At 44.0% G+C, this 16,028-nt stretch overlaps 2 protein-coding genes across 2 annotated transcripts in view; one reads left to right on the top strand and one right to left on the bottom strand.

Moving 5' to 3' along the window:
• Positions 1–9,257, top strand: part of ENTPD8 (ectonucleoside triphosphate diphosphohydrolase 8) — a 35,012-nt gene extending 25,755 nt beyond the window's left edge. The window contains exons 6-10 of the mRNA XM_081180308.1: positions 1,076–1,306; positions 3,128–3,397; positions 4,336–4,446; positions 5,973–6,110; positions 7,648–9,257. Coding sequence (XP_081036434.1) covers positions 1,076–1,306; positions 3,128–3,397; positions 4,336–4,446; positions 5,973–6,110; positions 7,648–7,830 — 933 coding nt within the window. The 3' untranslated portion in view covers positions 7,831–9,257. The remainder of the gene's footprint in view (positions 1–1,075; positions 1,307–3,127; positions 3,398–4,335; positions 4,447–5,972; positions 6,111–7,647) is intronic.
• A 1,118-nt stretch (positions 9,258–10,375) lies between these two features.
• The window catches only part of LOC308579358 (discoidin domain-containing receptor 2-like), a 52,515-nt gene continuing 46,862 nt past the window's right edge, over positions 10,376–16,028 (bottom strand). Inside the window, exons 21-27 of the mRNA XM_081180352.1 lie at positions 14,911–14,970; positions 14,333–14,414; positions 13,599–13,663; positions 12,470–12,639; positions 11,828–11,933; positions 11,271–11,394; positions 10,376–11,111 (exon numbers count right to left, since the gene is read on the bottom strand). Coding sequence (XP_081036478.1) covers positions 11,029–11,111; positions 11,271–11,394; positions 11,828–11,933; positions 12,470–12,639; positions 13,599–13,663; positions 14,333–14,414; positions 14,911–14,970 — 690 coding nt within the window. The 3' untranslated portion in view covers positions 10,376–11,028. The remainder of the gene's footprint in view (positions 11,112–11,270; positions 11,395–11,827; positions 11,934–12,469; positions 12,640–13,598; positions 13,664–14,332; positions 14,415–14,910; positions 14,971–16,028) is intronic.

Genomic DNA, 16,028 nt, shown 5'->3' with positions numbered 1-16,028 from the left:
CCTTAAACAAACAAACAAAACCAATAAAACAATACAAACAAAAATGTAAAAATTACAAAAACATCAAAATAAAAAAAATAATAATTCCCCAAGCCCAACCAAACATCCATCCCACCCCCACCCCCCACATACAAAAAATCCAAAGAAATTTTTAAAAAACATTTTAAAAACACTCTGTGCCTCTCCGGCAGTAACAACTGTCCTTGTGAGGCCTGTTAGGCCCCGCCCTGTGCCAGGTGGTAAGTGGCAGGGAGGAGCAGGGCCCTCAGGCACTCACTCAGGGGAGTCCTCCGCCCCAGGCCAGATGGTAAGTGGCAAGAGCAGGGCCCTCAGCACTCACTCAGGGGAGTCCTCCTGGGCAGCAGGCCGCAAGCAGCACGCAGTCCTTATGAGGCTTCAGGCCCTGCCCCAGGCCAGATGGTAAGTGGCAAGAGCAGGGCCCTCAAGCACTCACTCAGGGAGTCCTCCTGGGCAGCAACCAAAAAGGTTGAAAACCTCTGCTCTAAGGAGCCAATAACAGTTGAGTAGTGGGACATTGTCAAGATGGCAGATATCCACCAGCTGATTAAAGGGGAACATCGAGCCATTTGATGTGGGCCAATTTAAGAATGCAAGCCCTGGTGGATCAGATCAAAGGCCTGCCTCTGGTATGGGGACTCTGTAGGCCCTCCTGATGTTGCTGGAGTTCCAATCCCATCAACCCCAGACTTTTGTGCTGAGGGTTTCTGGGGTATAGTAAACTAATCAGGTATGTTTGTTTTGAAAGGTCTTTAAGAGCTTACCCTTGTCTAGTCAAAAGACCATAGTTAATAAACTCCAGTTAAACCACTGGACCGGGTTCTCACATAATGCTAAACCATGGTTTATCAAACTATGGTTGTTAAATCATGGTTCAACATTGTGTCTGAACAAGGCCATAGAGCATTAGGAAATGCTAACCAGAATAAATGCAGAGGTGGGAAGATTGTTTTTTTCAAAAGTGGAAAGGAGCTCAGTCCTAAAATCAGGTAGATCTCTAAATGATCTGCCCCTTGCCAGGCCCCACAAGTGCTAACCTGTTGTGGTATCTCTGCAGTATTCTGCTAAAGACAGAGAATGGATTCACCCCACTTCAACCAATATATTGGGCGCATTGGATCTCGGAGGGGCATCGACCCAGATTAGTTTTGTTCCAGCTGGCAAGATCACTGATCCAAACGAAGCCGCTCACTTCCGACTCTATGGGTTTGATTACACCATCTATACCCACAGCTACCTGTGCTATGGTCAGAACCAAGCCCTCCAGCACCTGACCCGGATTATAATCGTAAGTCACCCGTTGCCATTCAGAAGCTAGCCCTGGTCAGAGAGACTTGGCCGGTGGTGAGAGGTGTTAACTGAAAGGGACAGGAATATCATCTAGGAATATCATCTACAAACCCCTTGAAATCTCCTGAGATTCTTGGCAGACCACTTAATGATTTTTCTACCTGTTGTACCCATTGAAATGTGCTGTGCCAGATGCTGTATGACTTTTAACGGTATTTTTATTGCTACTTTTATTTCTTACATATTTTATTTTATTGTATTACAGTTTGTTGCATTGGATTAAAATCGAACTAAAATAAGCAATAAAAATACACTTTAAATCAGTATGAATATTTAACATGAACGTGCGACAGACCACCTGAACAATGCTCACAGACCACAGTTTGCAAATCCCTGATCTGGGCTACAATAAAACAAAAATAGGGATCAAACCTTAAAGAATTTCATGCACAGTGTGGTTTTTAGATGTTCTTAAAGAAACTTAAAAAGCAGGCACCTTCATTGTATGTACTCTTTTCAGTGCCTTATAAAAGCATACTTATTTAGGCAAGCCTATCCAGACGTTTCTGGGACGCGGGTGGCGCTATGGGTTAAACCACAGAGCCTAGGACTTGCCGATCAGAAGGTCAGCGGTTCGAATCCCCGTGATGGGGTGAGCTCCTGTTGCTTGGTCCCTGCTCCTGCCAACCTAGCAGGTCGAAAGCACGCCAAAGTGCAAGTAGATAAATAGGTACCGCTCTGGCGGGAAGGTAAACAGTGTTTCTGTGCGCTGCTCTGGTTCGCCAGAAGCGGCTTAGTCGTGCTGGTCACATGACCCAGAAGCTGTATGCCGGCTCCCTGTCCAGTAAAGCAAGATGAACGCCGCAACCCCAGAGTTGGTCACAACTGGACCTAATGGTCAGGGGTCCCTTTACCTTTGCCCAGATTTTTAGAATGTTGGCTTGTGTTTAATCTGGTTTTTAATTTATCATTGATTCATTGATTTTATTCTGTTTACGTTTTAAGCTAGGGGGAGGGGTAATTGTAAAGATTTATTATTATTATTATTATTATTATTATTATTATTATTATTAAATCAAAAGAAGATAAATCATTTTTAAATTGTCCCCCCCCCAATAATTTTATTCTTTGATTTGCTTTGTAAGGTTTTATGAAGCTATTAAAAATAATTTTGGATAACATATGCAAATGAAAAGGTATAATTAACAGGTTGTAGGTAAACTTAAGGTTTACCCCAGCTCTAATTGTCTTTTTTGCTGGAGTAGAATTGATTTGTTTTCAATCACATTAGCCTCATCTGTGCTACATACTTAAAACAGTATCATACCACTTTAAACACTCATGGTTTCCCCAGAACATCCTGGGATGTGTACTTTACTAAGGGTCTGAGAGATGTTAGGAAATCCCCTATTCCCCTCTTAGATATACCATTCCCAGAGTTCCCTCTTCGATTGCTAAACCACTCTAGGAAATGTAACTCTATGAATGGGAAATAGGGATCATTCCACTCCTCCAGGAAGTAATGATGGCGACCGACTTCAATGACTTCCAAAGAGGATTAGACCAATCCATAGAGGAGGATACGGCTATATGTTCCACTTCCACTGTATGCCTCTGAATGTCAGTTGCTAGGAATTGCAAATGAGGACAGCATTATTGAGCTCAGGTCTTGGAGCGTCCCATTGGTGCCTCTGGTTGTCCATTGTGTGAACAGGATGCTGGACTCGTTGTGCCATTGGCCCAATCCTGCAGGGCTCTCCTTATGTTCTTATGAAGGTACATCTGGACTATGGTTTCACTCTGTGGTTCTTGTCTCCAGAATTCAAGCTCATCGGATCGGGTCGATCATCCTTGCTACCCAGAAGGCTACATTTCATCCTTTACAACTGCGTCTGTCTATAGCAGTCCGTGTGCCAAGCAATCAATGCCACCTCCAGCCTCGAAGAACTTTACTCTGGTGGGCACAGGCAATGCCACCCTATGCCGGGAAACCTTCAAGAGTATTTTCAACTTCTCAAAAAACTGCAAATATAATGACTCCTGTGGTTTCAACGGGGTCTACCAGCCTAAGGTCAACGGGAAATTTCTGGTATGAGAGCATGCCAATTCATGCTAAAAAGTTGGGAATTGGGATGTTCCTCTGTGTGTCTGTGTTTGTCATGCCCTTGGGTTCACACAGAAGTAATGAATAGTCCAAATGCACATAGGCGTAGCCGGGGGGGCAGCTGCCCCCCCCCATAAAATAAATAAATAAAAATACTTAAGTTAAAGTAGAAATTGTGACAGATTTTTCTGAGTGCTTTGGGTCAAAAGAAAGTAATTTAAAACAGCTGATGTTGAGGCATTTCATTCCAATTCTGCTAGAAAGAGCCAGATAGAGGATGATGACAGGTGGGTGTCCTGCCCCCCATAACCCAAATCCTGGCTACACCCATGCAAATGCAATGTATCAGTTGAATAATACTGGAGTGTTTATTACTTTTGTTTATTGTTTGCTTATTCCACTGAAACATAGTTTTGATTTTTTTTGTTATCTCTTTTTCTGCTTTGTAAATGAATTTCATTACTGATTTATCATCTGATTTTATTTTGTTGCAAGCTTTATTCAAGGACCTCATCCTTCGGTTTATTAGCTAAAGTGAAAAATAAAGTAGAAAACTGCTTTATATTGAGAGGAACTCCAGGGTTTCAAGCAGGGTTCTCTCCAGCACTACCTGGAGATGCCATCAGAGATTGAACCGGGGACCTTCTGCATGCAAAGCAGAGGCTCTACCATTGAGTGATGGCCTTTCTGCTAAAAATAAACTAAGATCCTAGTTCTCATGGTTCTGAATAATGGGCTGAATTAAATAAGAACATAGGTCCATCTAGTTCTCTCCCAGCCCTACCTGGAGATGCTGAGGAATGAATCTGGGACCTTTTGCATGCAAAGCATCTGCTCTACCACTGGTCCACACCCTTCCCCAGGCTTCTATAGCCATTGCTGGTTTGATGTCTCACCTGTTCATGTTTTATTTTAAATTTCAGGCTTTTTCTGCCTATTACTATACCTTCAATTTCCTGAACTTGACTGAAACTCAGCCACTGGCCACTGTTGAAGATACTATCAAGACGTTCTGTGCCAGGAAATGGGATGAAGTAGGTATCCTATCATCCTGGTGTGGTTTGGAAGGAGGTCACAAGAGACTTGTTGACCAATCTGTAAAATGAACATATATTTACAAATATATCGGTTGAGGCACTCCAGTTCGGTAGCCCAAATTCTGCTGCTCGCACACCAGATCTCTTGGGCAGAGTTGATGAAGGACCTTTTTCTGCCTGAGGACCACATTCTCTACTGGGCAACCAGACAGGGGGCCACATATCATTGATGGGTGGGGCCAGAAGTACAAGTGGGCATGGTTAGAGAGGCAAAGATGGGCAGAACAACCCATTAGAATTTTCCCTTTCGTACAATAGCCTCTTTCTGTACACATCCCTATCTATCCTCCATCAAGCAAGAGGCATGATCATAGTTCAAATGACACAGCCCAGCCCAGCCAAAACACTCAAGGAGGGCACAGAGCAGAGTTGCTGAGATGTGTGGCCTGGGGAAGCAAGTGTGGTTGGAGAGGAGCCAGTGTGGTGTAGTGGTTAAGAGCGGTAGACTCGTAATCTGGTGAACCGGGTTCGCTTCCCTGCTCCTCCACATGCAGCTGCTGGGTGACCTTGGGCTAGTCACACTTCTTTGAAGTCTCTCAGCTCCACTCACCTCACAGAGTGTTTGTTGTGGGGGAGGAAGGGAAAGGAGAATGTTGGCCGCTTTGAGACTCCTTCAGGTAGTGATAAAGCTGGATATCAAATCCAAACTCCTCTTCTTCTTCTTCACCTGGCAAGAGGCCTGAGGGCCAAATACAGAGATTTGAAGGGCTGGATTTAGCCCCTGTACCTGAGGTTCTCCACCTTTTCTCTAGGAAGACAGCCAACAGCCTTCAGATGCTACCAAAGCCCCAGACTCAGTTCCCTGGGTCTGTTCTCAGCCTGCTCCAAAGTCGTCGACAATGCTTTTTACCTACACAGAAAGGTGTTTTAGCAGGAATACAGTTCGACACTGTGATATGAACTACACCTGCCAAAACCTTTTGTACTATGCAACCATGAAGAACAAACCATGGTTCCTTATCCCAGATGAGGCCTTGTTTGAGGTACTGCCACTGGGGGCCGTCCAGTTGGCATTGACCTATGCTCATCCTTAAAGGTGTCACAAGACCCAAAGCTGTCTTTTCTGAAACACAGCTGCCCTTCTGGAAAGTCCTGAAGGTTCACACAACAGCACCCTTCAGTCACCTTAATCCAGGCATGGGAAACCCTGTCACCCTCCAGATGTTGCTGAACTAGAATTCTCACCAGCCTCCAGACAGCACAGCTCATGGTCAAGGGTAGTGGAAGTTATAGTCCAATGACATCTGGAGGGCCACAGGTTCCCCATCCTTGCCCTCAAATGATTTCAGGTAGTTGCGCTGAGTTGCTGCTGGTCAAAGTAGCCAATGTGGTGCCCTCTAGATATGGTCAGACTCCAACTTGCATCAAATCAGGCAGTATATCCAATGGTCAGGAAATGAACACTCTCCTACCTCAGCTGCTCTTGAAATGCTGTCTCTCTCTCTCTCCCTATCTTTCCTCAGTTGAAATCCAGTTACTTCAACGAGAAGGAGGACCATCTGAAAAACTACTGTGCTAGTGCCAACTACATCCTTACTATCTTGCTGGACGGTTATGGCTTTCGAACGGACACCTGGAACAACATTGCCTTCCGGATGCGGGTGAGGGCAGAGCTGGAGGTCATGTCACTATATATGGTTTAGGTCCAAGGTATCTGAACCAGCCCAGGTTTTGAAGGGACTGATTGTTTGCAGAGAGTTTGTCCTTATCCCTTCTGACTCTGCCCATTTCACTTCCCCACCCCCACATAAGCCATTCCTTTCTCCTCCTTGCCAATGGTCTGAAAAAAATCACTTACACAAGGGCTTCTGGAGGTGAAAATAGATATAGATCACCTGTGTGGGATAATTAACAAAATACTTAGCTGGAACTCTAGATCCAAAGCACAGGACTAAACACTTTCTCCAGCAAGAGAGAGCCCCCAGCAACAGAGTTTAATTTCCCCCCCAATTTTTTTTATTGATTTTCCAAAAAATTTAAACAAACAAACAAACATACATACATCTTAACTGTACTTAATCCAATCTTAGTAACATTGTTAAGTGACTTCCTCAAATCCCCGACTGAATTTCAGTATATATCATTGTAACAGTTTTCCAAAACAAGTTTCTCATAAAATTTACTTAATCACTTAACATCTTTCTTTCTTTTCATCTTTACTTTAAACCTATTATTCTATAACTTCACATATTTAAATCCTAAGCCTATCTGTTATTTGCAAGTATTTCTATTTAAATTATCTTAGCATATTTTACTAAATAGTCTTTGAATTTCATCCATTCCTCCTGGTACTCCTCCTCCTTCCGGTCACAGACTCTTCAGGTGAGGTCAGCTAGCTCCGAAAAGTCTATCATCTTCATCTGCCATTCCTCCACTGTTGGCACTTCTTGTGTTTTCCAATTCTTAGCTAATAAAATTCTAGCTGCAGTTGTGGCATACAAAAACAATCTAACATCTTTTGGGGCAATTCCAAACCTGTTATTCGAAGAAGAAAGGCCTCTGGTTTCTTAATAAATGTATATTTCAACTTTCCCCCCCAATTCATTATAAATCTTCTCTCAGAAGTCTTTCACCTTAGGGCAGGTCCACCACATATGATAAAAGGTACCCTCTTTTTCTTTACACTTCCGGCATAGATTATCACTATTATGATATATCTTTGTCCAGCAACAGAGTTTAAAAGTCACAGAAGCAAGCAGCAGTGTAGTGTGAAGATAGAGGCTGTTGAAACCATTTTAATATCCCATTTAGTCCACTTTCAGAACTTCCCTGTTTCTGCTGCTCTTAGCCACAGACCCCAAACCTTAGTGAGTTTTGAAATGGTTTGCTTACAAAGTTCAAAAAGTCAGGTTCATGCATTTATCTATATAGCAGCAAGTAAACACGGGTAGAAATCTTGGGATACAAAATATAGTGAAATAGCCCTAAGTACTGGAGCCCCAGGTTCTTTCCCAGCCCAGGAGATGCTGGGGGTTGAACCTGGGACCTTCTACATGCCAAGCAAACACTGTTCCTATGACAAGGAAGCTCACCTCTGCCTGAAATGCCAGCTTTGTGTTGGCTCATGGCAAGGCTATTAGCATTAAGTGGTAGGCACTGTGTTTGCCTTTCTTTGTGACTCTACTCTCTCTCTTGCAGGCTGCCAACTCGGAAATTGGCTGGACTCTGGGCTACATGCTGAACCTCACCAATATGATCCCCGCAGAGGCCCCCCGACAGCTGAGAGGGCACGAGGAAGGGGTGTGGGCAGCCAGCATTTTCTTCATTGCCGCTGTGCTGGCAATCTGTATTGCCCTGCTGGTCATGTATTTACTGCGCTGAGAGAAAGGGGCTGCATTTTGGACTGTTCACCTCCCCGCAGCCTTTGTGTGGGTTAGGGTGGGGCAGTCAGCACCAGCCCCTCAGTGGACCCACAAGCAAGCAAACACTAAACAGATTGGCAGGCGCCACCAAGCCAGACCAGCTTCAACTCTCTAAGACCCAATGGGACAAACATACACTACTTGCCCAACTAACACTGATTATGCCTTTTCTTTTCAGAAGTACATGCAGTATATAATTTATTGTACCGCAATCCCCCCCTCCCCAGCAGTATATTAGCTATGTAAACCATAAAGTCCCTGGTTCGAAACTTATCTCTTCCGTGAGCTGTTGCAAAGGCCAGAGGCAAGCTGCTTTCTTTCTCATCAAATCCTCCCCCCCCCAAAAAAAATGGGGTGATGATAAAACTGTTCTGTGTTGCAGGAATCTCCTAAGACTCACTGGGCATAATGGAGGTAGGGGTTTGACCCCCCCCCCCCCGGAAACACTCTAGCAATATTATTACTAATGTAAATTAATTGTAATAGGAATGAATTTACAAGTACTATTAATATTGTTTCTCATCCGCTGTTTACTGGACCAGTAGTTCACTGGTGCCAACCTGTGGGGCCCATGCAAGTAACTGGCAAATGCAGATGCCTGCCTTGGTGGGCAAGAGAGCGGGACTTCAAGGCTGCTTATCAGGTCTTAAGATTGATCTTGGCACCAAGGTGAGAGACCAGTTTAAAGCAGATGATAGATTCTCAGGCAAAGGAATTGCAAGGTGCCAGGAGTCAATCGGACAGGAGCTACAGTGGTCTGATTCAGGCCTGGAAGAGGAACTGCCTGGGATGGGATCTCCAAAGATGCAGCCACGGACAAAAAAAGTGTACTAGAAACACCATGCAAATACTGTAAATACTTGGGGGAGTTGATTCTATGGGGCTGGTTCTCATCTCCCTGTTGTGGACAACTAGTTACATTCTTTCTTTCTTTTTTGCACCAAAATATTTTTGTGGGTGAAAGGATCTCTCTCAACCCCATCAGGAACTAACTTTCCACAAGACTTAAGGCATGTGCAGGCTGTCTTCATTTTCCAGTTGGGATTCCATTACATACCAGCAAAATTCAAATTTGAAATGAAATTGAATATGAAGTACTTGGGCAACAAAAAGAGACCTGGACTTTTTGTAGCAAGAAATGCGATGGGAAAATGCATGGAATAGCACTTACATGACCCAACACCATAGAAATTCCCTGCAAACAAATTGGAATGAGTGTGCAATAAACAGTTGGACGCTATATGACCTCCCTGCGAACTCTGCAGAAACAAATCAGGACAAATGTTCAATAAACAGGTCATCAGGAACTGACCTCACAGTGCTCGCTAGAAAACTTTATAATTCTTTTTATTGCACATTTCTCAAATAAAAACTTTGCTAAGTGTTCACTGTGGACTTATGAAGCCAGGAATTATCTGCAGTGCTCTGCTTTTATTGAAGGATTTGGTAATGAAGACTAAATTTGGCTTTCAGAGAAACTTATCTTTCATGAAGGAAGCTTTGCACTAGTCCTCCTGGGTTTATGAAACCAAGGATTACCCAGCAGCACTTTTCCTTTTAGTGCAGGATTTGGTATTGGAGGCAGGGTTTGGCTTCCGTGATTGGCTGGGGATGATGGGAGTTGTAGTACAAAAGAGCTGAGGGCGCCAGGTTGAGGAAAGCCTACCTTACAGGCTTAGATGGCTGTAAAAAAGGAGAGGAGACAAGTTCAGGAAGCTAGATCCACAGCATACATTTGAAGCATGCCTAATGCATATTTAAAGGTTGTAACTTCTCACAAAGAATCCTGGGAACTATAGCTAGTTAAAGATGCTGTGAATTGTAGCTTTGTAAGGGGGAAACCATAGCTTCCAGGATTCTTGGGGAGGGGGTCATTACCTCAAATGTGCATTGGATGTGCTTTAAATGTATGTTGTGAACCTGACCGTAGTCATGAGGGAGGGACACGGGTGGCGCTGTGGTCTAAATCAGAAGGTTGGCAGTTCAAATCCCCATGACGGGGTGAGCTCCCGTTGCTCTGTCCCTGCTCCTGCCCACCTAGCAGTTCAAAAGCATGTCAAAGTGCAAGTAGATAAATAGGTACCACTGTGGTGGGAAGGTAAATGGCGTTTCCGTGCACTCTGGCACTCATCATGGTCCTCCGTGCGCCAGTGGCGGTTTAGTCATGCTGGCCACATAACCCAGAAAACTGTCTGTGGACAAATGCTGGCTCCCTTGGCCTGAAAGCAAGATGAGCGCCACAACCCCATAGCCGCCTTTGACTGGACTTAACCATCCAGGGGTCCTTTACCTTACCTTTACCTTTTACCTTTTAGTCATGAGGTCTAAATTCACATTCAGCAGATCCCTGAATCACAGTTGCTGGGGAAAGCTGTCCTTGGGGAATGGTTGTTGCCTTCCAGCCCTGCACATATAGCTTTGGTCTGATCCTGCAGGGCTCTTCTCATGTTTTTACTGTTAGCAGACCTTGCAGCTTGGAATTAGAGTGGAACAATCACTTCCAATTTCTGGAATTCAAAGGCTTTATTCATGCAGAAACTGTTTACAGAATGAGTGGAGATAGAAGGAGAGAAATAGCATATATCTTGTCTCAAAAAGTTAGGACAGAGCAACAAACAAAATAGCTCAGCTTTTAGGGGTGGCATTAAGGATGACAAAGCAAAGCGATAAGCCAGTGCTGGCAAGATTGCTAGACCAACAGTGCCCTCTGGTGGTTTAAAGTAATTCATGCATTAACTACAAACTCAAAAGAAGGAAATATATTTGCTTTTCACCAACACTCCAATCCAATTAACTTTATTGTACTGGCCATTGGCCATGACAAATGTGAATCAAAAATAAATATAAGCAAAAGGGATGCTGCGCCACAAGTAATAGTCTCTATTTAGATCTCTGAGTTTCCCTTACATTTCACTGCTATATTGTCCAGGGTATTCTTGCTGATCTTTTCAGCCAGCAAAGCAAAAAGGGTGACTTTATGAGTCACTGAAACGTTACTAAGAAGCCAACACTTCACCAACACTTAGAAGCATTTTAAGCATGTCTGAAGGGCACCACAGCACCGAATGGCAAGGGAAGGGTCGATTGTAGCATCTGTGATTGAATGGGTGCGTGATCTAGGGGACAAACCCCCTTTTTTCTGTTCTAGGAGCAGGTGTCAACAGCACTCTCGTACAGCAAAGCATTTTGGGAAAATGCCAGTGGTTCCATTGCAGCGTCCTTCCAGCCACTCCTCGTTCACTGTGAAAACACAACCAAGGTGAAGGCAGGTGGGTTTACGGCCAAAGGCACAGATCAAGAGAAGGGGATGAGGAAGGTGCCTCTGGTGCCTTTTAATCTGGGGGGGGGGGTCATTTTTCCCTTCAGGGACCATCAAACATCCATCTCTGCCCTGCCTACCTTCAGAGAGGATCTCCAGCTTGTCACCTTCTTTGAAAGACAGATCCTCCTGGCCCTGAGCAGTGTAGGGGTGACACGCAGTCATGTGGTAGAGTACTGGCCTGCTCGTGGTATCCCTTTGGGCCTTCAGAACACACACAAATGGGACTGGATCAACACATGCACTGGAATCAGAGGGTTGGTAAGGAATCTCAAGAGTCATCTAGTCAAACCCCCTACCAATGCAGGGAATCCACTAGTGCAGCACCCGTAATAGGTGGCCAGCCAGCTTCTGACAAAGAACAGCCTACCCACTTCCAAGGAATTTCGCTTCCACCATCCAACAGCTTTTACTGTCAGAATGAGGTCATAGAGGGAGCTTGAGCAAAACAATTAACTCTACCGCTTCAGGTTGGAGGATACCATTTCTGAATATTAATATTATTAATAAAAATAATATCTCACTAAAAATTGAAAACAGCAAGGCAGGACTGGTGTGCTAGCCTCCTGCTTGCAGGGAAAGTTGTTGTTGTTGTCCAGTCTTTAAGCCCGATAACCCAACACCAATCAACGCGTACCTGGCACCAGAGGGTCAGTTGACCACCTTCCATGCTTTGCCAGATGTTCCTCAGTTCTTCATCATTGCTAACAGGGATCAGCTCATCACTACCTGAAATCTTGTACCTGAAAAGGATCAGTGATGCAATCATCCACAGGTACATAGGAAGCTGTTAAGGCAAGAGTGGCATGGACACACCATACATTTAAAGCTCATGGCTTTTCCCAAAGAACCCTAATACATATGCATTTTTGTAAACATTGTTGGGTTGGAGAACTGCACCACAAAATTAGGAGAAGTGCAAATTTCAAAGGATAGCTGTGTACAGTGGTACCTCGGGTTACATACGCTTCAGGTTACATATGCTTCAGGTTACAGACTCCACTAACCCAGAAATAGTGCTTCAGGTTAAGAACTTTGCTTCAGGATAAGAACAGAAATCGTGCTCCGGCGGCGCGGCAGCAGCAGGAGGCCCCATTAGCTAAAGTCGTGCTTCAGGTTAAGAACAGTTTCAAGTTAAGAACAGACCTCCATAACGAATTAAGTACTTAACCTGAGGTACGACTGTATAGGTTTGAAGATTGTGTTGGAAAGCCACAGATCAGACAGATTCGGCTTTCATCCCTACCTGGTGCCAGTTCATGTGTATCTCAGAACCTACCTCACTGACATCCGTGTAGCCTGCTGGCAGCATTCTTCCTGTAGCAGGTTCCTAAAGTCAGCCAGGGATGGGGCAGGACTCATTTTCACCTTGACGGAGTAGGACGTGTGAATCTTCAGCAGGATGAACTCATTGGTGATGTCACCAGCCTCCCCAGAAGAGGATAAGTCCTGCTCAAGAGATGGAAAGGTATGGCTGAGCAAAGGGAACATCTGAAACAGTGTGTGTGTGTGTGTGTGTGTGTGTGTGTGTAGTATAAATAAAAATATAACAACTCCCCTTCCTGACACCCCAAACAGCATTTTCGGGTACAGATTGCATTTCATGGAAGCACAATATAATCTACAAATAGGATTAAGAAGCTTTTATTTTAACTTGGTATTCAGTCTCCTGTAACAGTATTTTTCCCTTCACAGTGCTCATTGTTTATTTATCACCTACAATCAAAATAAATGACTCTGTTCTTTAGATCCACATCTCATTTTTCTTAATTTATCTAACTTTTCTCTAGTTAATCCTATTTTCCCTTGCAAAGACCATACCATCTGAAATGTAGTTGGCAGGGGTGGCCCATCCCATTTCACCACCTGAAGTAAAACAGGAATTGCTGCCCCACCACCACCATGTACCCTACTTCCAGCACTGCTGCACCCCCGTTTTTGCCAAACTCCTCAAAGCATTGCAATTCAGCTTCTCCGCCTTGGGGCAGTGAGGATGAGTAGCAACACTGTGCATCCAAACACCTCCCTCTTGACAATGGAAGTGGTGGGAAGAGGACCGCCTCTTGCGCTGAGGTGGGCGTTTCACCCCTCCTCATGGATGGGCCAGCTCAGTTAATTGGAACCATTCTGCCAGATTCCTAACTATTTATAAAACCAATAAACAAACACCAGTCTGCCAAAAACATGTCCGCCTTTCTTTGACCTCTCATTGCTTGGATTTTGTGAGACAATCTTTCCAGGACAGCTGGCTGGCAAACTTTACAATGCCAATATTATAGATTCATACAACTTACAGTTCTTCTGAAGCAGATTTTAGGGCTGTTCATGATGCAATAGCTAAAGCCCTTTTGCAACTACATTATATTATGTTACGTCGCATTATTGCTATGGCAAATATAGAGTCTCACCTCTAGGGATGTATTTTGACCAGTGATGTTCATGACTGCCCTGTCGTCATCTTCCTTGGCTGGTGCTGCAAAACAAGCTTCACCCACTTACTAATAAAGCTGCATATGCTTTTATATTTTATATTTATTTTAGTTAATATTTATTTAATGTTTAGATTTTAAAATTTATACCCCACTCTTCACCATATGGCTCTCTTAAAGTGGCTTACAATAACAAAATGCACAATATGCAATTTAAAGAATCTCCCCTCAAGATAAAAAAAATCTAGGAACTGTAGTTTATTAAGGGTCTGGGAACTCTAGCTCAGCCTCTGGGAGGTGTAAACTATAGTTCCCAGGAATCTTTGAGGAGGAGATGTGTTTCAAATTCCAGGTGTGTACACAGCCTAATTCCATTAGTTAAACCCTGCCTTTATCACATTACTTTTATACCCCATGCCATGGTTCTTCCCCCTCCCCATTTTGCCCTCACAACCCTGCTGGATAGATTGGGCTGAAAGAAAGGGAGAGGAGTTACTGGCCCAAGGTCACCCAGTGAACTCTGTGGCTGAGTGGGGATTTGAACCCTGAGCTCCCAAGTCCTAGTCAGACACTCTAACCAATATGCAACAATGGTTCCTTCTCCCTCTATCTCCTTTGCTGTAGGCTCTGTAGCTCTGCACACCCACTGGGAGAAACGGGAGGATATAAAGGGTCCCTCCAGACATCTGACAAATCCCCTTCTTGTGGCTGACCTGATTTCTGAATATTTTGCCTCTCGCAGGGCAGGGTGGGGGGTTCTTTTCCAGGTGGTGGGGGAATCCCACTGCTGCCTTTCTGCAAGAAGTGAGAAGTTTCGAGATATGCCAAATCCCTTGTATGCACACACACAAAAGGTTGCTACTCTCTTTAGCTTGGGGTGGGAACAAAAGTAGATGATAACCAGAGGAGCAAAGCAAGGGGTGCTAAAGTTCAGGAATACCTAATACAGGGTTGCCAACTTTTCCAGCCAGCCTCTGTAGCTGTGCCTTCTAAGAGCAGCTTCCTTTGCATCTCTGAGGTGGTTAATATGTTGATCTACGCACTGCAATAAGTTTCTGCACATCAGCAAATATTGTATTGAACAGCGCAGGCACTGGCTACTTTCAGGTCAGCTGGCCACTTTTATGGCTGTGAGAGAGAGGCAGGCTGATGTGGCAATCAGGGAGGTATAGGTGGTTTAGAGCAGGCAGTGCTTCTAGAGAGAAGGCAGGGGAAAGAAATTGGCAGCTGCTGTCTCTGCGCCAGGAGCCTGTGAGCATCCCACATACTTCCCTTGCTTCCCTCCCTTCACCTGGGGCTGGGGATCATGAAAGCGGATGCCACAATCTTCCTCAAAAGCAGAAGAGATGACCTGTGAATGGAAGGAGGGTGGTATAAAATGAGCATTACTTTATTTATCATTTTCAATTTTATACATTTCACTGATTTCACTATCATTTTGACATTTCAAAACATGACTTCCTCTTTCTGCTGTTCCTTAAATTTATTTTTAATATTTTCTGCATATCCAAATTAACTTCATTTGCTCATTTATTCCTCTATTTTAAATATATACTCTTATAAAACTGCAGGTTATTACAAGAATCCTGCCAATGTTCTTATCTGTTTACAATTTATCTGTAAATAGTCAATAAAACATTTCTATTCTTTTATAAAAAGTTTGCTATCTTGATTTCTTATTTTTCCGGTAAGTTTTGCCATTTCTGCATATTCCATGAGTTTTTGTATTCATTCTTCTTTTGCTAGGTCTTCTTCTTTTTTCCATTTTGGGTCAAGTAACATTCTTGCCGCTGTAGTTGCCTGCATGAATAAATTTCCTTATAGCTTGGGTAGTTCTGACCCTAAAATGAGCATTACAAGCCAGAGGAGTGCAGTGTCAACTACTGGCTGTTATTTGGGATCCTGAGAACAAATACATGTTAATGGGCCTTGTCTTGGAAGCCTCTTATTTATGGAATACTCTTGCTGTGGGAGGAGTTCCTGGCTCCAACCTTGTCATTGATTTGGCACTATTTTTGATTTCCCAGGCACTGGGGCAATGCCTATTATTTGCTATTGTACTGTTAAATTTATGTTTCACAATGCTTACGTGACTTTATTGTATGTTATTGGTTGTAAAGCAAAGTATTCATTTAACAAACCTTAACAACAACAACAACAACAATTTTCTTTCTCCTGTCTTGGCTCATCCATCTATCTCTCTATCTCTGTCTGTCTGTCTGTCTGTCTATCTATCATCAGCATAAGGGGCACCAGCTGAATGCAAGAATGGTTTGGAGTAAGGCAGACCTGGCTGTGGGTTGTGAAGGCCGCTCCCTACAAGGCCCTTTCCACCTGGCCTAGGGGGCGGGGCCCACACTCACTAGCCCTACTGAAGAGGCTCCTCATGAGGCCGGAGGAACATCACCC

This window comes from Podarcis bocagei (genome assembly GCF_964188305.1).
Source record: "Podarcis bocagei genome assembly, chromosome: Z".
Classification (NCBI taxonomy): domain Eukaryota; kingdom Metazoa; phylum Chordata; class Lepidosauria; order Squamata; family Lacertidae; genus Podarcis; species Podarcis bocagei.
The sequence above is the reverse complement of the archived record's forward strand: the minus strand, read 5'-3'. Positions and strand labels throughout refer to the sequence as shown.